The 26,256-nt window shown below is 55.9% G+C and overlaps 4 protein-coding genes and 1 long non-coding RNA gene across 7 annotated transcripts in view; 3 read left to right on the forward strand and 2 right to left on the reverse strand.

The window, feature by feature from the left end:
* LOC119092850 (AP-4 complex subunit epsilon-1-like) overlaps window positions 1-10,972 on the reverse strand; it is a 14,426-nt gene extending 3,454 nt beyond the window's left edge. The window contains exons 1-9 of the mRNA XM_037215769.1: window positions 10,926-10,972; window positions 9,447-9,687; window positions 8,568-8,754; window positions 8,158-8,354; window positions 7,749-7,907; window positions 6,997-7,130; window positions 6,469-6,592; window positions 6,149-6,252; window positions 4,685-4,862 (exon numbers count right to left, since the gene is read on the reverse strand). Of these exons, the coding sequence (XP_037071664.1) occupies window positions 4,685-4,862; window positions 6,149-6,252; window positions 6,469-6,592; window positions 6,997-7,130; window positions 7,749-7,907; window positions 8,158-8,354; window positions 8,568-8,754; window positions 9,447-9,629 (1,266 nt within the window). The 5' untranslated portion in view covers window positions 9,630-9,687; window positions 10,926-10,972. The remainder of the gene's footprint in view (window positions 1-4,684; window positions 4,863-6,148; window positions 6,253-6,468; window positions 6,593-6,996; window positions 7,131-7,748; window positions 7,908-8,157; window positions 8,355-8,567; window positions 8,755-9,446; window positions 9,688-10,925) is intronic.
* Window positions 10,973-13,203: 2,231 nt separating this feature from the next.
* LOC119092853 (wolframin-like) lies at window positions 13,204-17,286 on the reverse strand. Its single transcript, XM_037215770.1, has 4 exons — window positions 17,201-17,286; window positions 13,887-15,865; window positions 13,693-13,810; window positions 13,204-13,649 (listed from the first exon to the last, which is right to left on the reverse strand). The coding sequence occupies exons 2-4, from the start codon at window positions 15,771-15,773 to the stop codon at window positions 13,204-13,206; spliced, it is 2,451 nt and encodes an 816-aa protein (XP_037071665.1). The 5' UTR covers window positions 15,774-15,865; window positions 17,201-17,286.
* An 827-nt stretch (window positions 17,287-18,113) lies between these two features.
* Window positions 18,114-20,298, forward strand: LOC119092832 (uncharacterized). 3 transcript variants are annotated; one of them, XR_005093550.1, is made up of 3 exons: window positions 18,114-18,358; window positions 19,672-19,840; window positions 20,288-20,298. It is a non-coding gene; the product is annotated as an uncharacterized LOC119092832 (long non-coding RNA). The 3 variants fall into 3 exon arrangements; XR_005093551.1 differs by having other exon boundaries at window positions 18,114-18,338; XR_005093552.1 differs by having other exon boundaries at window positions 18,114-18,338; window positions 19,679-19,840.
* LOC119092854 (U6 small nuclear RNA (adenine-(43)-N(6))-methyltransferase-like) lies at window positions 19,736-21,542 on the forward strand. Its single transcript, XM_037215771.1, has 3 exons — window positions 19,736-19,840; window positions 20,288-20,507; window positions 21,394-21,542. Exons 1-3 carry the CDS (start codon window positions 19,736-19,738, stop codon window positions 21,540-21,542), a joined length of 474 nt encoding a protein of 157 aa, XP_037071666.1.
* A 3,551-nt stretch (window positions 21,543-25,093) lies between these two features.
* LOC119092855 (uncharacterized) lies at window positions 25,094-25,972 on the forward strand. Its single transcript, XM_037215772.1, has 2 exons — window positions 25,094-25,175; window positions 25,517-25,972. Exons 1-2 carry the CDS (start codon window positions 25,107-25,109, stop codon window positions 25,970-25,972), a joined length of 525 nt encoding a protein of 174 aa, XP_037071667.1. The 5' UTR covers window positions 25,094-25,106.
* Window positions 25,973-26,256: the final 284 nt, after the last annotated feature.

The raw sequence follows: 26,256 nt of genomic DNA on the forward strand, positions 1-26,256 counted from the left end.
AATTGGACCTCCCTGAGGTCTTAGAAACTAAGCAAGCTGGAGACGCCAAATTCACGGGATGCGTTGGCCTGTACGTGAACCCCCTTGTGTCAAAATTTTAGGACCCTAAGTCATGACCTTCGGGTCAGGTAAGGTCAAACAAGTGCGAACTCCAGGTTAGTGTCCAAAGTGCCCCCAGAACCTATATACCTGTTCTCAGCAAGACCACTGGTTCGCATTTAAGGTCAGTGACGTTGCTTGACCGAACGTCTTTGTGGCCCAAATCATGCGAGATTTCTTCGAGTTTTGCATTTGAATACGCGTCAAAGATCACGCTAGACAGAATGTTCCTAAAAGCAAAATGTTGACCTGGATCATTTTAGGTCAGTGATCTATTCTGATCTTTAAGAGGTCCACGGAAGATTGTAGTGCGGTTCTGTCATACACAAATTTTAAATGGGCACCAGATACTATTCCATACAACCCTTAACAACACCTATTACGAACAGCTTGCTTTGGACCCTGGTCTGACCTTCATAAGTGGCCCTGGGCCAGTGACTTTGTCCATTCTGTTGTTGTGTTGCCCTAGACACTATCTCAGAGATCTTCGTCAAGCACTCAGTTGTTGCACCAGGTTTAATGGTTCCCTGGAAATCGTCGGCTGAATCCATGACCTGACTTTGACCCGCTGTAGGGTGTAGGTGCAGGTATTCAGGCAGTAGGCCTTTCGGGAGTAGGGCTCCGTAGCGTAGTATTCTTCACAGCAAGTCGTCAGACAGGGTCTGGACTGCTCGCTGTAACTATTACCTTTGAATGACAAACATGGCGACGAGCCAGTTGATAACGCTACTGCTAGCACATGGTCAGTCATGTCAGTCGTGTTGACGTGGGCCTGGTGAATTGCCACTGATGCCAAAGAGAGAGAGAGAAGGAGAGAGAGAGAGAGAGAGAGAGAGAGAGAGAGAGGAGAGAGAGAGAGAGAGAGAGAGAGAGAGAGAGAGAGAGAGAGGGAGAGAGGAGAGGGAGGGAGAGGGAGAGGAGAGAGGGAGAGGAGAGGAGAGGGAGAGGGAGAGGGAGAGGGAGGGAGAGGGAGAGAGGGAGGGAGAGGGAGAGGGAGAGGGAGAGGGAGAGGAGAGGAGAGGGAGAGGGAGAGGGAGAGGGAGAGGGAGAGAGGAGAGGGAGAGGAGAGGGAGAGGGAGGGGGAGGGGGGGGGGCACTGTCGCTGATGCCGGGTGTCCCTGACCTGACAGAATTGCTCTCCGTGAGATGCACGGCGAGACGTCATCCCGTCGAAGGCTGAATGGTGGCGTCTCGTGTGCGGCATGCCAGCCTGTCAGACCAGCTGGGAGAGACGGAGCCGGCCGGCTGGCGAGCGCCGTCTGCAACCGAATGCTGGGCTGCCGGAACACGGGGGGGGGGGGGGGAGGAGGGCCGCCACTCCGGTCCTTCACAGTCGAGGCTCGGCCTCCGACTGCTGGTGCGCCCCACAGCACGCGGCGGCACTGGTGTACTCCACCGTCTAGGCTGGGGTCCGCTGTCACCTACGTGGGCACGCCCAAACTGGCTTGCTCACGGATCACTGGTGCTCACCACATGGTGTTGTTAGTATCACGCTTTAAGGATGGTGTCGCGATTTTGTGATTACATGCGCTTTGTTGTTATATATCCATGCTGCCCAGCTTTCTGAATGTGAAGGTCGCGTGAGCGTTGCAGTGGTCTGCGCAACCTCTGTACTTTTGTCTCAGCAGTACAAATACATGAGTACGAGTTGCCAAGTTTTTTCTAGGTAATGCGCGCAGAGATGCATTTCCCGGCGCAACCTCTGCACTGGTTCGCGGAGAAATGCACTGGTTCTCAAGTGCCCGGATTGACACGAAACCCGCAGTTGTATATTTTCACAGGCATTAGCCGCTCAGGCTGAACACTTCTTACGAACACGGCGCGGTTCAGCCTAGTGACGCGGCGAGAGAGGCGCCCCGCAGTCCCTCCGCGCTCCCACCGCGTGGACAGGTAGCGCTCGACGCGGGCGGCACACTCGCGCCGTGGCACCTGCAAACGACCAGTGGCAGCAGTACGGGGGTCAAAGTGGGTAGCAGTTCCTGTGTCCGCTGACATAGTTCGATGAAATCCTGAGGCGCGGTTCGATCCATGAAATCATGGCATGATTTCAAATCCTCGACTGCCATAGGTCGGAATGGTGGATAATGAAACAGCGGATGTCACAGTAGAAGCAGCCAAATGCCGAGACTGCCCCTCCCCCGTCAATGAACCGACCGACGACTTAGTGACCACAAGACATCTGTGATGCGCGACAAAGAAGTTTGAGGTAGTTCATCCATTCAAGGCCATTAAACCACTTGTAGGCGAGTGGGGAGTCATCTAAACGTGCCGTTTCTAAGAGGTCACTCTTTGCCGGCTGCGGATGAGACACGCCTGCGCTACATATTCGTTTCACGGATCGGGCCAGAACACGTTACGGTGTTGGGAATGAGGAGAGCGTTGGAATGTATAGCACGTTGAAACCTCGCACTATGTCGCGAATCAGTGGAGTTTTTCACCACAGCACCACTTTCTCGGCATCCGGGTGACCTCGTGACCTATTATTTGACATTGTCGCCGTATTTGCATTTTTGGCGTACATCGATTTCATCAATATTTATAGCCGTCCGACAGCGTAGGTGTATCTTAATTTTAGACGGTTGAGTAATCGAACAGTAGTGCTGACCGAGTGAAATGGAGCTGGCCGTTCCCGAGAGGGCGCAAAATGGTCACGCAATCAACGCGCCTAAAACGCGGAAACAGCGAACGGGCACACTCGTGGTGGCTGGCGCGGCTGCTCCCGATTCGGGGACGGTGGGTGAGCGCGCGCGGACACGATTATTCTCATGTATTGCGTATTGGTAAGGTCCACTAGATGCAACGCAAACAGTTGCGAACGTGGCTCGGCTGAGTGAGACGAATTGGTACGACGCATTCAGCGGCTGCTGGAGCGTAGGTTCATGCAGCCCGGAATTCTACTGAAACTCTTCGCTAGAGTCACAGAGGCAGTTGCAAGGGAACATCGCCATCCTTTTCTCACCCACTGTTATATCCTGAATATCGGCAAAACCTCATGTATTCGGAGCACGCCGCGTGCATTAGCCATGAGTGGGGACCCGCCCGAGCCCTCGCGCATGGCTTGCTGGGGAGATCCTGCACTGAGTGGCGGCGAATAACTCAGATGGTGCGAATAGTCCTGTCGGGGAGGCCCTGCACTGGGTGGTGGCGAATGACTCAGATGGTGCATGTAGTAGTGCATGGTCGGGAAGGCCCTGCACTGGGTGGTGGCGAATGACTCAAATGGTGCGCGTAGTCCTGTCGTGGAGGCCCTGCACTGGGTGGTGGCGAATGACTCAGATGGTGCGTGTATTCCTGTCGTGGAGGCCCTGCACTGGGTGGTAGCAAATGACTCAGGTGGTGCGTGTAGTCCTGTCGGGGAGGCCCTGCACTGGGTGGTGGCGAATAACTCAGATGGTGCGTTTAGTCCTGTCGTGGAGGCCCTGCACTGGGTGGTGGCGAATAACTCAGATGGTGCGTGTAGTCCTGTCGTGGAGGCCCTGCACTGGGTGGTGACGAATAACTCAGATGGTGCATGTGGCCCTGTCGTGGAGGACCCTGCACTGGGTGGTGACGAATGACTCAGATGGTGCGTGTAGTCCTGTCGGGGAGGCCCTGCACTGCGTGGTGACGAATGACTCAGATGGTGCGTGTAGTCCTGCCGGGGAGGCCCCTGCACTGGGTGGTAGCGTATGACTCAGATGGTGCGTGTAGTCCTGTCCCGCCGCCCACCGCACACCAACATCCTACGACTCTGAATTACTGAGCTCCAGCCAAAACCACACCAGACCTGTGACGCTGCCGACGCCTGCTGGGCTGGCAAGTCCGGTGCAAGGTAGGGGACCCCGGTCCGGCAGGCTAACCGCGACGCCGTATCAGCGATGATCTACTCACATCGTCGCCTGCACAAAAGCAATCTGGGGGCTATCGCTAGAAGCCCTTCGGACAACGGACCTCTGCGAAATGGGTAAAAGGTTTTAGCTAAAAGCACAGTAAAAGCCTTGCGTCTGCTGCAACACTGGCAGGGTATTAAAGGGCGGACAGTGACAATTTACTTCGGACTTCATTCCCTGCATGCGCGAGTCGAGGGTGTGCGAAGCGCCCGGAGATAGTGGTGATCTGCCAATACCAGTTCGGTCAACCCCCATCAGCTCGGTATGGAAAACTCGCCTAAAAAACCCAACATTCTTACGATTCAGCTGGCGCCACTTGAAGAAAGCAGGCACGCGGTAGCTTCATATAGCGTTCACTCCGATAAGAATCCGACCAGCCGCACGTGCACGCCTGTCCAACACCGCTTGAAGCGGTACTCGCAGTCAGTGGACGGGAAGTGCTGCACCCCCCCCCCCCCCCTCCAGCCTGCTTGCGGTCTAGTCGCCCTCAGAGGGAATCCCTAGGCGTGAACACTGCGGTTGCCTCTAGACTCTGTTCACCGTCTGGCTGTCGCGGTCCAGCCGGGCGGCAACACTGCTGCCACTTCTCAGGCCTGCCGGCCATCTAGCGGCCATGACACCGCGGGCGGCAACACTGCTGCCATCTGCCGGATCTGCTCGCCATCGGCCGGCCGTCATGACCCCCCAGGCGGGAACAGTGATGCTATCTCGCGGGCCTGCTCGTCGTCGGGTGGCAGCTCGGCGGTGTCCGGTCGGGGGTCGGCAGGGAGCTGGTTCGCTGGCCCCTCCTGCGGAGCCGGCGACGGCGGCGGCGGCGGCGAGGCGGGAGTCCGGCCCTGCAGCGTCCAAACGGGCGGCGGCTCCTCCAGCGGGCGCTGCTCGTCGTCCAACAGGCTGCGACGGGGCACACGGTCGGTGAACGGCGACAGCAGCACAGGTCGGCTAACAGATCACACAGACTAAGCGACGCGGCACAGCTCGCGCCTGGGTGGACAGCCCAGCCCGACACGATCCAGACGGCGGAGAGCGCCCGCCCGCTCCAGCGCGCCTCTGACTGCGCCTCCAGCTACAAACCTACGACTTCAGTCGTACAGCCGACACGTCACGTGTGCTAACGGATGCAGTGTATGGCTATGACCCGCTACACTGAGGTAACACCAGGGATGGGGAGGGGAGGGGGAGGCACACGTGAACTGGATCTGGAGGCAGATGAAAGGGCACTCGGGAGACACGAACATGTCACGGTTGGTGAACACAACACCGTAGGTGCACCCGGTGAGCCACGAGAAATAATCTACGACGCCAACTTCACGACCAGCGTCGATTTCGCACTCACAATGTGGGCAGCTGAGCGGGCCAGAGCGTCTCAAAAGGACTTCCAGCGTCCAGTGTGGGTGACGAGCGGTCCGAGGTGGCGGCCACGCTCGGCGCCACGGAGCCGGCGGCCGGCGGCGGCGCGCGCAGCACGGCCGCGCCGTCCGCCACCGCCGCCGCCACCACCGTGTCGGCGAATGACAGCGTGAAGTCGGGCTGCAGCCGGCCGTCGCGCACGGCCTCAGCCACGGCCGCCCACGCGCTGCAGCCGGTCAGCGTCCGCCAGCAGCGCCAGCGCCGAGCGCGCCAGGTCGGCCGCCTCCGGGTCCCAGTGGTGGCCGAGCGGCTGCAGGGCGCCCGTCAGCCGGGCTGCCGCGCCGACAGCCAGCCGCGGCCCGCACGACCACACGAGCCGCTCGAGCGCGCGCAGCTCCTGCAGCAGCGGCGCCTCCTCCTCCTTCTCCTCGGCGTCCGGCTCCAGCTCCGGGTCTGGGTCGTCGGCAGCCAGCAGCGGCAGTCGGTCGCAGAGCGCGGCTACCGTCCGCTCCAGCAGCTCAGGCTCCAGCAGCGCTGCCAGCTCGCCCACGGCCCAGAGAGCCAGCGTGCGCAGTCGTCCGTCAGCAGCGCCGTCCGCCAGCAGAGCGGCGTACAGCCGGGCGGCGGCCGGCCGCAGCGGGCCGCCGTCCGGTTCCAGAAGCAGGCTACGCCGCAGCCGACCGGCCACCGCCGCACCGCCGGCCTGCTCTACCGCGCGGTTAGTGACCTGCAGCAGCGCCGGCCGGCGCGCCGCGTACCGCTCGGCCAGCAGCGCGGCGCGCCCCATCAGAAGGGCGCGCACCTCCGGCCGGCCGGCGGAGGCCGCCGACTCCATCAGCCGGCCGCAGACCGCCTCGGCGCTCTCCTCGGTGGCCACGGCGTGCAGCAGCTGCAGGGCGCGCAGTCGCAGCGTCTCGTCGGCGTCGCGCAGACACTGGAGCACGGCCAGCCGGAGCGGACCGTCGGGCAGCACGGCGCCGCCGTCGCACAGCCGGCACAGCGCCGCCAAGCCGGCGTAGCGCACGTTCCCGCTGGCGCTGCGCACCATCAGACCGGCGCAGCGCAGCGCGGCCGCGTGCAGCGAGGTCGGCGCGTCGCCGCCGCCGCTCGGCGCGGCCGGCGCCGGCGGCAGCGTGGCCGCCGCCGCCACGCACTCACACAGGATGGCAAAGCCCATAGCGGTGCTGGGGACGCCGGCCATCAGCTGAGACAGCAGGAACTGGGCGAAAGTGTCGGCCAAGCCCGAGTCGTCCGGGCACAGGTACGAGATGAGCCTGGGGGCGCGCCAGACCACCGTGTCATCTCACACTGACCTCGTGTTTACTCCAAACATCACCGGAGCATACAGCGGCTGGGTCACACTCGCAAAGGGCGCACCGTCGACCTCGACTGGCATGCTCATCGCGTCCGGTGGATTACAGCTGGCGAATCGTATGGCTTGTGACATCGAGCCACCCTTCAAGTTCAAAAACCACACCAGTTATTCAAAGAGAACAAGGACGGGTCCACGTTTTTGACATGCAATACAGCTCAGTGTATACCAAAAGGTCGGCGTTTCCTTTGGTGTGCTGTTGTTGGATCACGGATAACAGCCGTGTGCTGCAGTGCGCGGCGCCTTCGATGTGGGTCTCAGTGGCGTTGCGTTAGCGCCAGCAACCGCGCGCCAGGGCTGACTCACCGGATAAGCGAGCACTGCAGCCAGGGCGCCGGCACGCCCCTGTGCTCGAAGTCGGGCGGCAGCTTGCGGCTCTGGACCTGGCCCAGGATCGTCATCAGGCTGGTGGTCAGGTGGGCGAACATAGCCGGGTTCAGCTGTCGGATCGGAGGCCTGCCGTCAGCGCACCACCCGCCGCCCGCGCCATCACCACAGGCGGGGCGCACGACGGGGGACCCTGGCTGGTATACAGCCGTGAGCGGAAACAGCGCAGGGGGTGGTTTGATGCGATGATGGGGCCACGCAGAGCGATGTCCGCTTCAGGTGGGCTAGCACATGGCAGTGGTAAAATCATTCCAAATCTGAATGTGAGGCCGTCTTAGCCTCACACTGCGGCATTGTGATAATTACCGTTCCAGAACGTCATCGCTTGCCCGGTGCCGGAAGGGGGCATCTCGCAAGGCCAACAACACGATGGATACGAAGCGATCATCAAAACACCATCGCCGCGCCGGCCCGTTCAGGTGCGGTATTGACTCCGACGTAGCGGCTGGGCCGCAGCGCTACCCCGGAGACGACTCAATGTCTCTGGCCGTGGTCTGCTGTATGGCTCTGGTAGTGGTCTGCTGCCTCACCGCACGCCGTGACAGCAGGCAGCTGACGGGTTCCCACTGTCGCAAGGCGTCGCCCTACAGTCCCAACAAGCCCCGCCCACCGCGTCCCAGGCGCGGTCTCGGCCCGCCACCAGCACATGCTCAGCACCCCCCAGCCCGTACTGCAGCGAACGTGAGGCACAGCTGGACGGCCGACGCCATGACGAGCGGGTCTCGGTCCAGCAGCGCCGTCTCCACAGCCTCCAGCTGGCCGGGCAACAGCTCCGGCGAGCACAGCAGCAGACTGTGCAGCGCGCGCGTCGCCTTGTCCCGCACCACCGCCTGTCGGCAGAAGCGCGAAATGGAGTCGCGCTCGGACAGAGCGGCACGGCGCAGCGACGACGAGCCGGCAGTTCCGCCCGTGACCGGCATTATAATGACTAGAATGATGTAACGACTCAAACGACCCACTCGGCCACTGGCGTCGCAAAGTACCTCGTCGGCTGAAATGGTCAAGTACACACGAGTACGTGCACAAGAGCAGCAGGGACAGGTTGCCGGGCCGTTCTCCCGGCAGGCTTGGGCCCCGCACCTGGCGGTGTTTGAGCTTGCTGAGCACGGCCGGCAGGAAGGTGGCGGCGTTGTCGGCCGTAACCAGGTGGCAGACCATGTTGAGGCCGGTGCAGAGGACCAGCACGTCGCCGCTACGTAAGTCGCCCAGCACAGTGTTGACCAGCAGCACGGCCAACTCGTCGGTGGGCCTCAGCAGCAGCGACACGGCCAGGTAGCCTGCCAACGGCGTCCTCTCCTCAGACGGGCCTCCAGTATGCGATCACACCTCGCTACCAGAGACATGACCAATCTTAAAAGGCACACAGTTGCCAGGGTGTTTAATAGCTTATGCCACGTCAGCCTCACCAGCATTGAAGACAAGTAAATGGCCTCCAAAACGGCGGGAACGCCGCCCAGTGCCGTGGTGGCTTGCCTGCTGTGCTGTCTTACCCATTCGCTTTTGCAGCAGTGAGCCTTGCTGCGCCAGAGTGATGGCATGGATGCAGATGAAGCGCACGTCATAGCCGAGCAGGTGACAGTAGACGGCCACACTGAGTGCCTGAGCGCGCACCGTGCACTCGGCCGAGGGCAGTGCCAGCAGCTGCTCCATACTGGCCAACTCGGCCTGGATTGTCAGCTAGAAAGGAATGTCACTGTCAGATGCCACCCCATTTTTGGTCAGCAAATTAAGATGGAATGTGAACCATTCAGGCTCCATATCTCCCAAGTAAATGGCAGTTTACTTGGGCCTCAGTATCTCCCACAGCTGACCCTGGATTCTCCTTGTGATGGGCTTTCTGAAATGGTAGATGTGCTTAGGACATATGCTAATGATTTGGGTATGGGCTTGGAATGTAAGCATGTGGGAGGAGAGCATGGGAGCACACCATGCATGGGACACCTGACACCCACAGAGTGATATTCTTCCAATTTGTGATACAATGTATTTCAAGAAAGTGGTAAAAATGCTATTGATAAATGACAGTTTATAATACACTAACAGGTAGCATTAGCAGAACAAAACCATTGAGTAACAGCTGGCAACTAGTGCCAAAAAGTTTAAAAAGCAACAAGTGCTTACACACAAAACACAAACACAGGGTGGCACACAATGTCCCACCTGACTTCCCTGCTGTCACTTCAATCTTGGGCAGATACAGGGAGCTTGAAACAAAGGGTGCACTGCAGATATCTTACCTCAATTTCATCCTGACACTCACAGAGTGATACTTCCCTGATGAAGTCTCTGAAGGAAACTGGGGGAGACCTCCTGATAGGGATACTGGATAATGGAACTTGAAACAAAAGACGCCCATGCAGTTATCTCACCTCAATTTCATCCTGACACCCACAGAGTGATATTCTTCTGATGAAGTCTCTGAAGGACACTGGAGAAGATTTCCTGATGGGGATACCGGATAATGCCGCTGCACCAGCATCACTAACTTTAGGTAGGTTTTCAGCCACTGCCTTGGCAAGTTTTGACAGTTTCAGAGTCAAAAGAGAGGCCATCTTGATATGGCTGATTGCTAATTACATGACCTGTTTTATCTTCAGGCAAAAAATGCACCTGAAAGAGCAGAGACATGGCTAGTGAAGGATCTTTACAGCAAGCAGAGCTGTTGCTCTTGAAAACCAAGACTTAAATGAGAATGCAGTCCAATGGTGGAATTAAACTAATTGTGATATTAATAAGAAGGGGGCAGCATTGCACCATCTCATCTCTAAATAACAAGAATGTATTACCAGCCAATGACATCTGCCACTTACTTTCCCAGGAAGGTAACTAGCAACAGCTGGAATCATGAACAGTCTCTAATTGAATGATCAGAAGTTTGGGGTTTAAATGACAGCTGGTTCAAGGACAATCATGACACTTGTGTTTTTTAACCTAAAAAAATAGCAGTATCCAGCATAGCATCAGCACTGAATATCTGAACAAATATGTCCTATCAGGGGCTGGCAGTGACTGCTGTTGACAGGAAGAAGCATGGTGTGCTCATTGAACATTTGAAAGAGGGATTTTAATTCCATTACTATGTATTTCCTAATTTTAACAGGAGAAAACCTGATTTAAGTGTCTTTCTTTACTTTTTTTGGCAATATGCTCAGGTCACATCTTTGCTTCTGACTAAAATTTGAGACATCATAAAGGCATGGGGGCACCATTGCACCTCTATGTATTTCCTAGTATTGTATTTATCTGCTTGGTAAGATGAGCCATGGTGAGCAAAATGCAAACCACTGACTTCAGTGCATCAGTGCAGTGCCATGAACACAAAACACTCATGACCAGCACTGTGAAAATGCAACTGCTATGCCTTAAGTTAAGGTATCTAATACAACCTGGATGTTATCCAATTATTGTTGATATTATGTATTCAATGAAACTATCACATACATTGCATTACATTAGTTTCCCAGTGCATTAGTGAGCAGCATTATTCACACAGATAAGACAGTAGCATTAGCCTTGTTCCTCTGAAAAAACAGGACAATAGAGAATAGTTTGAGTGATATTTTTGCAACATGCCTTTAGCAAAACAAAACAACAGCAGAAGTGTAGATCTTACCCAATTTATTTCACCAACACTTCACCTCCGCTTTTGATTCGATAAAGGCATCTTGCTGGAATATCAACCAAACTAGCCCCATTCCCCTGATTTTTCTGAGGAATTAGGCTGATACTACCATCTTATCTAGTTTTACTATGCTGACAGTGGGTATAAAGGTGACAATTTATACAGCCCACGTGTTGGCTTTCATGTTCGCAGGTGTTTAACTTTAAAATAGCGTGCCTGTACCTACGCTGACGCATAAATATTTCACCTAACACACCACAAGATCTTTTTCAGGTGCACTGAATGCCTCTTCTTAAAGTTGGAACCCAGATTGCATGAACGACAATAACAATATTTTGTAGCTGCCGGGCAGGAATTGCCGCAAAAGCGGCTACCAAAATGCTGTCCGTAGCAGTCAACATCGCCACCATCCACAAAAGCAGCTCCAAACTCAAAAACTGCCGCACCGCCGAGTGCTGCGCCGACTTTTTTCCAAATAAACACCAGTTAACGCAAGAATACAAGACTTTTTCATTGCCTAGCCTCAAACTTGTGACCACAGTTCACCGTCTTCCCCATAAGAACCTGCATCGACTGCCCCAAGACAGTGCATCAGAATCTAAACTAGGAGCAAGCCGAACCGGTGTCCTCGAGACATTTTCCGAAAGAAAAGGCAGCTACGATTTCATCAACCGTCCTGAAACTGGCGACCTCAGGTCACAGCCTGTACCGTACCTCTACCATATCATATTTACGGTATACAATGTGCATGTGTTTAATGGTGCCCCGGGTTCTGAACGGCTCACGAAATCGTAGCTGCTCTAGCTACACGAAAACGTTCTGAAGAGGTCGGCCGAAAGGTGTAAGAACAGGGAGGAGAGGGGCACGAATCACAGCTTTGCGCGTAAGTTTGACACTGGCAACGCCACGGGTGTAGTTTCCCTTTCAGTTGGAATAGACGTGGGGGAGCTTCACTCCCCTCCAACTTGGGATTCAGTCCCCATCCCCTTAACACAGACTTCAGTCCCCCCCCCCCCCCAACTGGGACAGAAAGTGGGCAGAATCCGGGAGAAACCCGTTGAACTAGATGGCACGACTTGAGTGGTGGGTTCGGGGTATACGCAACAAGCTATGCTTAGCAGGTACTCTGAACCCGCAGTCACCCATGCAAACCATTCGGAATTAATTTATAAAAAAACTGTTTATTGCATATTTTGAGGGCTGGCTGGGTACTTTTTCCCGTTGAGCCTCACACCCCAACCAATTTTGCGAAACTGCGCCCCTGGGTAGCGCACATCAGAAAATCGGCCCAAAAAGGTTGGGTCGACGCACTCTGCGGTTATCCACGCTAAATTGGCAACAACACACCAAAATAGGACGCTGGGACCGTACAATGCTGGTAACCACATATTTCGTTCACATTCCAAGCATAATACATTTAACGTACTTCCGTAAGCCCGGCGTCATACCTTCTCTGTTTGCAAACACTGTTCATTTTGATGTTATTTATTTCGCACTTAGACTAGAAAAGCACACACCATCTTCTTTACGGAACATTCCAAGTAATTGGCCAACGCCTTTGCAATGCTGCCCGATAGCCAACAGCCCAATTTCTGAATCCTGGGCCAGTGCGCTTTACGTCTTTGTTTTGATAATGCACCCGCTGTCTCGGTTTTAAAGGGACTCTGAGAATGAGCACCGACAGCACAGATGTAAACAGCAAGCTCTGCCTCCTGCCGGCAAACTCTCTTTCTCTACGCGTCTGTTTAACAAGTTCTCCTAAAGGCCACAATCTGTTGACAAACCTGTCGCCTGTGCCCATTTGCTCACTGATGTGTCTACCCGAGCATCAGCGGCAAGACAGTAACTGACAGTACCAAAAAAACAAAAACAAAAACAGGAAATTTCTAGGTGTACTCCTAGGACAAAGGCAAAAGTAGTCAACACGCAAAAGTATGACCATAAGCCATGCTGAAATAATCAACTAGGTACAAATACACTCGTAAGTAGCAAATCAGATCTAAGTGTTAAAGCCTACCCTTTCCAACCTGGCCAACGAATGTGACACTAAACAAAAAGTTATGGCCCTCATTCAGATAAGACAAGGAACGAATACCTCGCATATATAGATTATTAACACACGCCATTGAACCAACGTGCATTATCCGATGTCACTCGCAAGTAGTTGAAGAGTATTGAAAGAGGCCATTCAAAGCTTCTCAGCTAATGCCGTGAACATCACCATGTGCGAAAGCTGCTCTGCAGGAAGCACAGAAACAAGATAATAGTGGGATTGCTTGCAAAGCGTGACCCCTGAAGCCAACCCTCATTCAAGTCTATCAAGCCTGACTAGAGGACGTGAAAAACAACAGGGGAAGGTCCGTCGACCAATTCCGCGTCGGCATAAAGCTGCATCCGCGCCCGAACTCCAGGCGCTCCGCGTTTCAGACTTCAGACAGTTGATTAATGCCCGCCACCGCGACCCCAGCTGAGGAGAAGCGCCGCTCGCTGCGCCGGCGGCCCGCTCAGGTGGCGGCTGGGTCCTTCTCGTAGCGCAGCAGCGGCGAGCAGACGAAGTTAAAGACGGCGCCGGCGCTGGTGACGAGCTCGTTGACGACGTCGCGCTGGGTGACCTCCAGTATGGGGGCGATCTCCTGGGTACAGCTGAGGCAGCGCAGACCGGTCAGCTGCAGCTGCGGCCGCGTCGTGCCCAGGCCGGCGCTCAATTGACCGCGGTACTGCACGCGGTCGCCCGCCCGCAGGTTCAGTCCGAACGCCTGGAACTGGTTGTCGGCCGCCAGGTAAACATCAGCCGGACTGACGTTTAGGTAGCCAGCTGGCATGTGCACCACAATGTGAAACTGGTAGCGGTTCCAGGAGCGCAACGTGCATCGTGACGTCATGACGGTGTGCGCCGTCTTGCAGCGGCTGAAGCTGACCTCGTCCATCAGCTCGGCGTTGCAGTCTCCGACTGGACGGCCGTAAACGCAGGCCAGCGTCTGCTGCAGGCCCACCGGCAGGAAAACTGATCAGCGCCTGCAGCTTGTTCTCGGCCGACTGGACGCGCACGTCGGCCACGGTGCCCTCCCACTCGACGGTGGCGCCCTCCAGCAGCTGACAGCCGTGCTGCACCTGGGCCGTGGTGGCGGCGTCCAGTGCCGGCCGGTGACACACGTTATAGAACTGCTGCCAGGGCAGCGCAAGTCACGTCGGTGGGCGGTGGCGTCGTCAGATACGTGATCTGCACGGCCGGCAGAAGCGACAGCAGGCCCAGCCCCAGCACCAGCACCTGGTACGACGAGATGACGCGCGTCAGCGAGGCGTGCCGGCTGCGCAAGAAGGCCAGGCCGAACGGCAGCGCCAGCAGCGCGCCCGTCACCACCGCCTGCAGCAGGAAGCCGGCTTGGTAAAGGTGACGGCCCAGTGCCACAGCTGGGAATAGCAGCAGGAAGCCACCGATGATGGGGAGCGCAAACACAGTGCCGAAGAAGGTGCCGACAGCGCGCAGCACGCCACCGGTGGAGGCGTCGCCGGCAAACAGAATGGCGGTCTGGAACCAGACGACCGAGGCCAGGTGCGGGATCAGCACCTTGTAAGTGCCGCGCCACCTGTCCTGCGCCGCCATCGTGGCGTAGCAACCGAGCGTGGCCAGGTGCAGGATAGCCAGCAACGAGAAGTCGAGGAAGAGGCCGGGCGCCAGCTGCAGACTGGCCGCCGGCGCAGGCCTCAGCGTCGGGAACAGGTGCAGACAGGACAGCGTCACGTGTAGCACCATCGACAGCCAGGCCAGCCGCTGGTGGCGCTCGCTGAGCGAGATGAACGTGATGGCCGTCATGAGGGCGGCCAGCGCAGTGATCTCGGAGCTGAGCACCATCGAGTCAGGCGTGTACTGCAGCGCCGTCACCGTCGCAGCCATCGCCACGAAGAAGCGCCCGTACGGGTACAGGTTCTTCCAGCAGAACTTGGCCTCGGCTAGCTGCGTGTTCAGGTCGTCTTTGATAATCTTCATCACCTGTGACCAGATGCGGAAATTGCCCAGGTCCTCGTGAAGCTGTAGCATCTGCAGCGTGGAGATGACCATGACTAAGAGGGCGACGTACAGGACGATGACCGGCAGGATGAAGCGCAGCATGCGGACGTCGACGAAGGACACAAGGAACACGACCAGGATCGTCTTCAGTTGCGTAGTCGGGATCAGCGAGAGCAGGAAGGCGTTGCCGCGCTCTGACATTGTCTCGATCATCTTGTGATAGCCGTAACTGACGGAGCGCACCGGATGGAACATCACCTTCTCCAGCAGCGTCATTTCCTGGAAAGCAGTCTCGTCATCGCTGACCTTAAGGAACTTGTTTATGGTGGGCAGGTCGCCGTTGACAAAGTTGGCCGCCGCCGCCACCAGCGAGTCCTCAGACAGCTTCTCGCCGCCGATGTGGCTCAGGAAGGAGATGGTGCGCGGCGTGTCCGTCGCGTCTTCGGCCGCCGGCGCCGTCGCTGCTACGCCCTCGCCCTGATCTCTGCCGTCACCGTTGCCGTCGCCGCCGCCATCAGCGGGTGGTTCGGCCTCAGCGGCTGGCTGGTCACCGTCGGCGGCGCGCGGCGGCGCGGCAGGCGCGGGACGCTCCAGGTCGCGCCGCTCCTGGCTGGTGAGCCGCTGCAACCGGCTGCGCAGCTGCGCCGTCGTGATGAAGTCCTGACCGTCGGCCATCGTGTAGAAGAGCTCGCGGGCAGCACGGCGCGAAAGCTTCTCCTCCTGCGTCATGTCCAAACAGTTCTTCACGTCGATGTAGTTCTGGTCCGTGATGCCGCGGCCCCGGTCAAAGCACTCGCGCAGCAGCTCGGTAGCCTCAGCATTGCCCTGCTCGGATGCCTTGGTCAACCAATAGACAGCCTGGACATAATTCTGGGTGGCCTCAGAGGGCGCGGCCGGCGCATCCAGCAGCTGCTTGGCCAACACCAGCTGCGACTCCTCGCAGCCGTCCTCTGCCAGGTTACTGCGCAGCCGACGCAGCGAGCCTTGCGGTCCGTCGTGCAGAGTCCACTGTTTGCGCGAGCCGCGCCGGCCGGACGCCTCTCCGTCAGGCACAGTGCCCGCCATCTTGGGATGATTGCTCAGGGCCTGCTCAGCAGACTGGTCAGCCACTTAGCTGACCTGATGAGTGTACACAGACACACAGCAACTGCACAGGCCTGCAAACAGTATGCAGGGGTCAATCACATGAGCTGGACCTCCTGTTAAGCCTAACTCAGAGCTGAAGTATGTGTTGGTTTAAGTAGGCAACATGTCTCCTGGTGAGTACTACAGCTCTAAGGCTGGGCAAATATTTGAATTAAGACATAAAATAGCTCAAACGCAATGTCATTCTTTTCAGTGGTATAAGCCACCCACAGCCATGACAGGCTCTCAACCTTGACCATGAAAATTGTGTTATGCTGCAGTGAAACTGGACCTTGGTGTAGGGCCAGGTACCTACAGGGAACAAGACTTGAAACAAAATGTGGAGCAGTCCTTTGGTGGCATCACCATGACTTGGATGCTAGAACCAGAGGCATAGTCTCCTATTCACTTCGGGGGCTTAGACCCCCCTCCAACTCAGGCTTCAGACAATCCCACTTTGGAAAGAAAGTGGATAAAAATTAGAGGACAGACCTGTTTGGTTGCATACTTTTGGGGCAGGTTATGTCAGTTTTTGCTTTAATGCCCCACAACCCATTTTGCAAAACTATGCTCCTGGCTGGAACAGTAGGGAAAATGAGTGGCAAGCTTTTAAGGATGATTGGAATGATTCCACTGTCATCAGTCTGTTCTGTAACTGGCAGCAAGTTTTTCTGGTTTCCTGACATTTAGCAGTCAAGCATGGAATACTAACTGCAAACCACACAAGCAGAAGCAATGCAACAGATTATCAGGTATGTTAAGAACACTTATGATTTGCTGTCCTATTCACATTTTCTTCTCAAAGGGGCTCTGATAGTAAGCCATGCCATTACAGGTAGGTGCATAATAATTCCACCCATCATCTGCATTCTGCATGCCATGTCTACAAACATCCAGCATATCCAATATTCAAAGAAAACAATCGTGGGTGCAAATTCATCACTCAAGCAGCTGCTGAGGAATGACACAATTTACAGTGGAGGAAAGCCTGATGTAACATGAACTTAGCACCACTTTCCTTTAATTTTCCCATGGGATTACATCCTGATCCAATTTTGACCATGCAATGCACACGTTTACCTTTCCTTATTCATCTCATTATTTTCAGGTCAGGCTATCCCCAGACTCCATTGAACCCTTCACCTTGTCCCCACCCAATCTCATAGCCACGGTAACAAGCGCGATGTCATAGTTCACCGCGCCCACTCACTGCATGCGCCTTCCCGGGGGGCCTATACTTGTGCGCCGAATTCACAACTGAGGCCCAGCCCAAATCTTGCGTTAGAGGAGCCCTACAGCGGGCATACACCAAGCCCAAGAATTAAATCCAGACAAACATGCAAAACATCTTGCGTCTTCCTACTCACCTCTGGAATAGCCACAGCCAACCCTACTCTGGTGGCGGCGTCCGGGGAATTAACCACCAACCGCCCCACCTCGCGTTCGCTGTGTTTGGGACGCGAACGAGATCCGTGCGCGAACTCCAAGGTCAAGCTGTGGTGGTGTTGTGTGGTGTGGAGAAGGCAGCGCCGCGGGTGCACCTACAGGCTTGGTTACATCCCTATGTCTTAATAAAACCGGTGGCGCAACTAGGGTTTTCACAAGGAAAAGAGATAGGCGATAACATCACACATGTTTCTAAACCTGTTGGAAGCGATCTATGATGGGAAAAGCACAATGATATAGACCATCGTGGAGGGGGTTGGGGCACCGCCGGTGTACATAGACGTTAGGCCCGCAGCAGCTTGGCCCCGCCAAGTTTGATCCCACAATACAGATCGTTATAAAATTAGGACCGCGCTATCGCTCCTTCGGCATGCACTAATTTTGACAAGATAAGATCACCAAAGCGGCATGATACCAACGCATCAGGTCATGGTCAGACTTGCTCTTACATAGATTTTCTTGCACCATCATTGATTGGTCGATTGAGCGGGTAAAGATGTGTTCGTATAGCGTGTGAACACATTATCAAAGCCCTTAACCACATCAAATAGGTCTGTTTTGGGGAAGATGTGGAAACTAATAACCTTGAAACGAGGGAACCTTTTCTGAGATTCCAGTTAAAATCTGGCGAATCTTCTGCCTTTTACCGAGCATCTAAAACATATTTGGGTCACCCGATTTTGTTTTTAGAGCGTTAGGGTGGTTTGTTTGCTTTTGGTGGCATGCGTGGAAGGAGTGATCTCGCTAGTGCCTGCGTTGGTGCATTTTTTGAAGTCGTGCGTCTTTCCCGGAAAACGTTCATGATCTATTCGCTACTTTCGCCGCAGTGCCGCTTATTGAAGTTCCCCGCGAGAACTTGCCCCGCGCGTGAATAGGCGCGGTGGAGAGTGTTGGTCATATGTGGGGGTCGTTGATTAAAACTGGTGAAGTGAAATATTAGTTGATGTTGAGGAACCCAGTGACTAGCTAATCAAGTGTTTGAAGACTAGGGTGTAATGTCCCGGGCAGTGACGGTGGCTGTATCACCGAACTTGAAAGACACCCGAATTTGAGGCTGAGGTTGGCTCTGAATATCAGAAGTGTGTGGACCTGACTTATTTAGAACTTGAACTGGTGTGAAACATGTATTCTTGAAAAGATACTTTGATTATGTTGTCTTGCCCAGCAAAGCATTAATTGGTCTGCATGATCTTACAATAAAGCACTGCAACTGTGTCACACTGACTTACTGGTAGTGTGGTTAATGTGTCCTCATTAACTGCTGAGTCTGGGAAACCAGAGGTATGGGTTCAATTCAGTGTGGTGCCTGTCCTTCCTGCTAGGGAGAGAGGCAGATGGTGACATATAGCCTCAGTAGCCCAGTGTGTCATAAAGCCCCAATGACACAACTACATCAGACTGTAGAAATACATGTGCCAAACATGACTGGTGTGGGGTAACACCACAACAGTAATTGTTTGGTGTATAGCTGGTACCCATTTGTGTGCATGGAAAGTCAATTTTTCAAAGAATTGTGATGTTTCCAAGGCGACTAGCCAAAAATACCCCATAACAAGAAAAATGGTGTACCGTGTCTGTGTAATTTGGCCTGGCTAGAGTTTGGCACTCACAAGTTCAAGGTGAGGCCCAGCCAGTGGTGTTGTAGCATTTATTCAGTCAGGAAAAATCTACACTAGATGATGCCTGTTGACGTGGCACGGTAAACATGGGGTGCTCTGTTGCACCAAGCTCAACGAGTCAAAATCCTGCATCTGAGTGATAAGTATGATCAGATCATCTTACGTCTTCCCATGCCTTGCTGGTCTAGCTTTTCTTTCATCCCTAGGCCAGTGCTTTGGTGTATGGGACTGCTGACAGATGCCCTGGGTCAAGTCAACCAGAATATGATTGATAGATGCCATGTGACATCTCATGATACAGGCCTTGGTCATCCTTGATAGCTGTAGTGCCAACCCCCCCCATGGTTTGTCAGGTCTGGTGTTGCTTGCATACCTTCCATGGAGCACATTTGGTGCTATGTTACCTGGTTTCTGGTGCTGGGTTCTTTTCTGCTGCCTCTGATCCATCAAGGGCACTCACAAAAGTGATGTGCTTACTGATCTGCCTTAAAAGTTACTGCCTTTAGTTTCAGTGCATTGGTATTTGCTGTTGTCATTTTGACACAGACTGCTGGTTGGTCTGTCTGTTGCTGTCACTTTTTATTACTTGACAGACTGTTCTGATCAAATTTGGTGCACTCTTATGAAATGGTCTTGCCCAATATCACCTTATGTACAATAAAGGAAATGTATCTAGTTGGGCTACATGAATATAGTTAAACTTTCCAACTCTCATGAACAATGGCTTAATGGTATGATATGAAAAGTCACAGATGTGTCCTTCTTCACATGAGAAATCAGCAACAACTGCAGCCACAGGTGGCTGGAAGACTTGTGTAGTGAATTGGTGTGGACAAGATGGCTCAAAATGCATTCATGCATCCGCGTAACATATACCGAACCCCTCCAGACTTCAAAGCTCTGGTAGATGACTTTCCGGACATCAGGAAACACGTAACCACGGTGAGTGTCCTCTGGGGGTCGTCGGTGTTCACTGCGCCAAGGCCGCGGCTGCTCCTCATGTATTCTGTGCGCTTCACGGTCGGATCGGCTCGAGGCTGCGGTCCCAGCGCACAGCGAGCATGTCCATATACACAGCCATCTCCAGATGAGGCTCACGGCTAGTGTACGGTGGTCGTGTATGAGAGGGGCGACACTCGCTGGTGAAACTAACTGCGAATGTTCAGTTAGTTCCCACAAGTACAACTAACATATAATGAACACTTACAGTAAATAATGATTGCTCTTTGCTTTGTAATGAGACTTGCTGTTATTGAAACGCCTATTAATATCATATGATGCAGCATTTCAGATCACTCAAAATATGTCAAAAGACGTGGAGCGCCGCTGCGAGCGCGTGGTTGTTTGATTCCCAACGCACGAAAGACATACGGATGGAACTTTTCCCAGGATGTGTCGGGCAAGGTTAAATATGACTTCAAGGATCCGGACGCCCTGCGCGTGCTGACGCAAACGCTGCTGCTGAAGGACTTCCAGCTGGACGTGGAGATTCCGGCAGACAAGCTGGTGCCTACGCTGCCCAATCGGCTCAATTACATCCTCTGGCTGGAGGATATCGTGCGCGCCCTGAAGCTGCCCAAGGACGAGACCGTTGTCGGCCTGGACCTGGGTACGTGGCGCCCGACGAGGCGGCGCTGTGACCTTTGTCGGGCGCAGGTGCCGTCTCGATTTCCACGCTCGGGAACGGAATCGTCTCTAGCGCTTCAACCAGCTGCTTAGATTGCGCTGTCTTGGCCGGACTCGGGAATGAATTGCCCCAACAATGACTTTCTCAGTGAGGTGCTGCCTGTGAGTGGCTGGTGCTCGAACCGTGGCGCCAGACTAGTTAGTTATTCAAACACTTACAAACTCCGGACAGGACCCATGAGCCCATTTGAGCATGACCCTGGAGCTGATTTAAGAACGGTCCATTAATCAATTTCAGCATAACCTGTGAGCTGATTTGAGCACGACCCACAAACCGATTTGAGCACGACCTGTGAACGTGACCTGATTGCGATGTCACATGATAAGAATAGTCGCCGATGCGCTGTCGCGATATTCGGCGCCTTGCGCACTGGTGGCAGATCCCACGTAGTGACAGGGTGACCTGCATGACTAGACTACAGGCACCATATGGCGTTACGTCCTCGTCCGTGCTCACTCATACATTGCGTCAAAGAGCGCTCCGCCGTCCGGCGTGTGTTCTGTTCACCGCATGGTGGAGTCGGCCCTGCCGCCAGCCGCACAGCGAGCGTGTAGGCGCGCGCGGCCGTCCCCAGGCGCCGCTCGCCGCCAGTGGAGGGGCCCGGACGGGACGGCGGCCGTCCCCAGGCGCCGCTCGCCGCCAGTGGAGGGGCCCGGACGGGACGGCGGCCGTCCCCAGGCGCCGCTCGCCGCCAGTGGAGGGGGCCCGGACGGGACGGCGGCCGTGCCCTGGGACGCCGCGCCGCGGATGCCGTCGTCGCCCCGGTGTCGGTGCGTCGCTGGCAGGTGACCACGCTGGCCGCCGACAGGCACGGGCCCGTGTGCGGTGTACGCGCTGCTGGGAGCCCGGCGCGGCTGGAGGATGGTGGCCACGGAGCGTGACGCCGACTCGCTGGCCGTGGCGCGCCGCAACGTCCAGAAGAACAGTCTGCAGCAGCTCGTGCAGGGTGAGAATTGAGGGACGGCGGTGAAAGTGTCGACGTAATGTATGCAAATGGACTGACATATTTTTGTTCTGGTGTGCTTTCATTGACGCCGCACGCTGGTATGTACACACCACTGCTGCAATATATGCTGTGACGACCGTCCAGGTGCCGGCAGACGCGCAGCCAGACACTTTTTTTTGGGGGGGGGGGGGAGGGGATGTTGGCTGTCCGGGTCTCCTTTCCAAGTGAGCCTCCCCCCTTTTCTCACTAAGTCGATCCCCTGTCCACGTATGCCTTTTGAAAATCGTATTTCTTCCCGGATGCGGCCATTTATAGGTCTTGGCGATGGATGGCCCAAAATTGTTGTACGACGTTGGACAAATAGTTTCGGCAAAGCCATTCTGATGCACGGCAAGTTACGGCGAAATGTCTCGATTTTTTTTGCGCACAGGATACAAAGTATGCCGCTATAGAATATCTCATACGTTAGAAAATGCTGAATTGCGGTTGGAAGTGTGAAATTTCAGAAACAGAGCTCTCCGATCAGAACAGTCAAGACCTTAGCGGGGAGACCCATCCAAGCAAAACATCCAACATGGATAACTGTATTGCCACACAGAGAAGCAGCGTAACATTTTGTTTCATGTGACCCAAAATGCTCGCTCACAATATCCCGTGCGACGTGCTCACAAAAGTTTTCGGGCGGATCACAATGCAGAGTTCAGCCATCTGTCAGTAGGGGTCTGGAATGGGCCTCTAGCTCTCGAGGGCGAGCCTCCTTCGAAGTGTCTTTTTCGGTCTCACAGATGACACTTCACGATTGTGCGTGTTAGCCTTACGTCAGGGGCCATGCCAACACTGTTTGTGTCGTCCAAATTTTAGCCTACGTTCAGCCGGAGCTGGCACGGTTCCACAAATAACTTGCCTGACGGGTCTCGTGCCTCACCCTCCACCCAAGACAGCCGTGTCGAGATAAGCGCTCTTAGTGAACTAGAAGGGTGCTGCGGCGATTTTGCATCTCGATGTTTACACCTCGCTTGCTGGTCGTTTAGGTCATTCATACCCCTGGCGCTGTACTCGGCCTCGGGAAATGGGCCGCGGACCGCGCCAACCTGCAGCTTTTGAACCGCTAATACAGCGCGCTTGGAGCAGTTCCGGCTGCAGGCTCTTGAAAGTCGCCCCTTGAACATTCAGCGTCTTTGATGGCCGTGTTTGAGACATCTTGAGTATAGCAGGGACATTCCATTACGTGACGTCAGTGCCAGGGGTCCCTTTTGGACTTTGACACAAATTGGATCAGCGGGCCATTTCCTGCAGGGCCCTCAGGTACCTGAGGGTGGCCTCGTGACTCCTCTCTGGTCCCAATGACCCCATAGCCCATCGTTTCTCTTACATCGGCATCTATTAGTGGGAGCCTGGGATTAACCGCAGCTCCGCTCGGTGAGCCCCTTTGAAGTGGGCCCCTTGGGGATTTTGCCTCATGGGCCTCTTTCTGCTGAATGGCCCGCGTAAATGAGTTCCCCCCGGACCAAGGGGGCCCGGGATTTTCCAAGTCTTCGTGCAGGGCCCGTTTGGCCTTTAACCTTCGGGACCCGTGAATGCCAGCTGGATACAGGTTTGCCGTAGAGAGAGTGCGCGCTAACGTACCGGCGCACGTGTTGCAGTGCTGGAGGCCGACGCAAGCCTCGTGACGGGGCCGCTGCAGTCGGCCGGGCCCGTCCACTTCACGCTCTGCAACCCGCCGTTTTTCGACTCTGAGAGTCCGGCGGAGGGCGGCGAGGCGCGCGCGCGCCGGCCGCCGCCCGCCGCCGCCGCCACCGGCCTGCTGCACGAGGTGGCGTGCCCGGGCGGCGAGCGGGCGTTCGTCGGCCGTCTGATCGCCGAGAGCCCGCAGCTGGCCGACCGGTGCCGGTACGGCAGATGCGTCCGCCGCCTCCCGGCCAGCGACGCCACAGCGCGCCGGCCTCAGGGGCCTGGCTGGCGCCCTAGTGTGGGTCTGTCCAGAGCTGTGCTCAGGCTGGTGCAGCGTAGCGTACCATGGACGTGGGCCGAGTGAGATGTCAGTGTTATCATGGCCAGCATATGCTCACTGCCCTCGAAGCGCTCTTGAAACGGGCGTCTCAGTATTAGGCAGTCGGGACGGGATCAGACCCGTGTAGACGCAATAAGCCCGGCTGGCCCGGCGACAGACGTGAGCTCCCTGCTCTGCCGTCGTCTAGGGTGCGGTGGGGTGCAGTCGGCTCGTACAGTGGTGTACTTTCGACCTATGTAGTGGTATGGGGTCTGCCCAGACAACGGGGTACAGTCGGCCAATACAGCGGGGTACAGTCGCCGCCCTCAGAGGGTGCAGTCGGCCCATAAAGCGGGGTGCAGCTGGCCCATACAGCAAGGTGCAGTCGCCGCCTACGGAGGGGTGCAGTGGGCCCACATCCGTCGGCGGCCGCGCTGTCAGCCTGGACTGCGAGCTGAGCCGGCCTCCTGCCGCAGCGTGTTCACCACGATGCTGGGTCACAAGTCGAGCGTGCGGCCGATGAAGCGACTGGCGTACGAGGCCGGCGCCGCCGAGGTCATCACCACCGAACTCTGCCAGGGCAACACCAAACGCTGGGCCATGGGCTGGACATTCCAGGCCGGGCCTGGCGCTTTGACCAGGTCAAGGGCATGAAGCAGGTGGGCTGGCCGACGGCCATAGATAACGTGTGAACTTCGGCGGGGAGCTGGGTGCGGTTTTGTGCCGTAGCTTTGGGTTTTGAGCGAACTGTGCGTTATATGCACTTGCTTATTATGGGTTCAGAGTTCTTACGCGGACAGTTAAGTTAGCAGCCTTCAATACAACCGAGACGTACTGGTTAAAACAGCATCAAACAAACGTTGGTTAGTTATCAGCGCTCGACGTTACACGTAATGCTCGTAGTCAGTTAAGAACAAGCTAACGTCAAGAAGAAGCTAGCATTACAAATTTTAAAGTTCATCATTTACGTTTTTAGGTTCGTGTAGAAATGGTTTCCTGTCCGTTGTGATGAACATTGATACATGCATTTGCATTTCCTTCTGTTCTAATACTCAATGTGGGTCTTCGAAACTTTTCGGCATAGCCGCCAGTGTTTTTGGCAGTCGTTTGCACAGTACCGTGTATTGGGTGTTCAGACGTGAGAGGCTCAAAAGCTGGGATGTTTTCTTATCTGGTGTTTAACATCTTTGCTTGACAACCTCGCTGAACGAGTACATCGTGATATTTTGAAGATCCATAACGGTATTCATTTGTGAAGTGTGAGCTCGTAATGCCGGGAAACTAGGAGTTCTAAGCCTTTACTCCCTACGTCATGCATTTGTTTATTTAGGAAAAACTTATCTCAGCCGACTTCCTTTCGACCATTTGACAGTCATTTGTCTTGACCTTGCTCTGGGTGTGTTTGGACGCTGGCCTGTTCCGGAAAGAGCGTTGATCCTTTTCAAAAACTTGTCGCCGTCGGACTGGTACAGTAGAGAGGGGGGGGGGGGGGAGGGGGAAGGGTGTTTGCGCACGTTCTCACCCCGTGTTCTGCGTCCTCAGACGAAGAAGCGCGCGCCGGTGCAGGTGTGTAGTACCGCGAGACATGGACGGCATCCCTTACGACATCCCCAGTGTTAAGCAACGCGTGGTCGGCTGGCTTGAGGAGCTGCAGGTCAGACTAGACTGCCCCCCAGCAGTCTGTGTTGTCGTAAATTTCCCACTGGAGGAACGCCATCGTGTTTCCTGCGAATTCTCCACCGGACGAACGCCATGAACGCTGATGGAATGTAGCCAGTAAGGCACGATGACTACCACTTTTGAATGGTTGTCCGAATTCGACTTGCTGAGATTTCCTATGGCATGTCCGAGTTTTGCTTATGCCATACCGGAGTACAGGTCACGCGCAAGGTACGCGGTGGGCGCCTCCGCGCAGGAGGTTGGCCTGCGTATCTGTGTATGGCGCTAACGTGTCAACCGGCCGAAACCTGTGACCGCACGTGCGGCCGTTGGCAGACCGAGGTGGAGCCGGGCAAGTGCAACAAGTACTTTGCCTCATACAAGGTGACGGCGGCGGCCGACACGTGGACGCACAATCGGCGGCGGCGGCGCGCGCAGGAGCGGCTGGGCGCCACCTCCGACCTGGAGCCGTCGCCGAGCTCGGCCGAGCTGACCGGCTCGCCCGACCCCGACTTCGACCACGAGCCGGACGCCGAGCCAGGCTCCGACCTGTCTGACCTGTCTTGGCGCTCGGACACCGCCGAGCCACCGCCCAAGCGGCCGCGCGCCGACTCCGAGTCGGCCGAGCCAGCGGCGGCCGCGGCCGAGACCGGCCCGGCGGCCAAGCGGCCGTGTCTGGAGGCGAGGCTGGGAGCCGTGTCGCTGGCCGAGCCCAAGCCGCGGCCGGCCCTCGTCTTCACGCTGTTCGTGCAGAAGAAGGGTCACGATATCCTGCTGCAGATGACGTGCTGACCGGCAAGCTGGCCATGGACGGCATGAACGGCGTGCTGCTCTTCCTGAAGAACAAGATGCGCCAGCGGCTGGTGATGAGCACGTCCTCCGGGCCGGCTGCTGGCGCCGTGCAGGGCAGCGGGGCCGCCGCCGGGCCGTCAGCAGCGGTGAAGGAGGGCATGGGCCGCGTGTTGCACCACCTGCGAGACAGATGCGTCAGAAGATTCGGCTGGACTCGCCGGCCGCTGGCGCTGCCACGGAGCCGGCGTCACAGTCCGAGCCGGGCTCTGTCCAGACGGCGGCGG

The sequence above is a fragment of the Pollicipes pollicipes genome, unplaced genomic scaffold (assembly GCF_011947565.3).
Source record: "Pollicipes pollicipes isolate AB1234 unplaced genomic scaffold, Ppol_2.1 Scaffold_3481;HRSCAF=4094_pilon_pilon_pilon, whole genome shotgun sequence".
Lineage (NCBI taxonomy): Eukaryota > Metazoa > Arthropoda > Thecostraca > Pollicipedomorpha > Pollicipedidae > Pollicipes > Pollicipes pollicipes.

Excerpts from the sequence above, each read along its gene's own strand:
- LOC119092853 (XM_037215770.1), bottom strand. The coding sequence starts at position 15,773 with ATGGCGGGCACTGTGCCTGACGGAGAGGCGTCCGGCCGGCGCGGCTCG. Across the intron at positions 13,811-13,886 it reads CGACGCCACCGCCCACCGAC|GTGCAGCACGGCTGTCAGCT; the intron begins GTGACTTGCGCT and ends ACCACGGCCCAG. Across the intron at positions 13,650-13,692 it reads GCTGATCAGTTTTCCTGCCG|TCGGAGACTGCAACGCCGAG; the intron begins GTGGGCCTGCAG and ends ACGGCCGTCCAG.
- LOC119092854 (XM_037215771.1), top strand. The coding sequence starts at position 19,736 with ATGGCTCAAAATGCATTCATGCATCCGCGTAACATATACCGAACCCCT. Across the intron at positions 19,841-20,287 it reads TCAGGAAACACGTAACCACG|GATGTGTCGGGCAAGGTTAA; the intron begins GTGAGTGTCCTC and ends AACTTTTCCCAG. Across the intron at positions 20,508-21,393 it reads CGTTGTCGGCCTGGACCTGG|GCACGGGCCCGTGTGCGGTG; the intron begins GTACGTGGCGCC and ends GGCCGCCGACAG.
- LOC119092855 (XM_037215772.1), top strand. The coding sequence starts at position 25,107 with ATGGACGGCATCCCTTACGACATCCCCAGTGTTAAGCAACGCGTGGTC. Across the intron at positions 25,176-25,516 it reads GCTGGCTTGAGGAGCTGCAG|ACCGAGGTGGAGCCGGGCAA; the intron begins GTCAGACTAGAC and ends GGCCGTTGGCAG.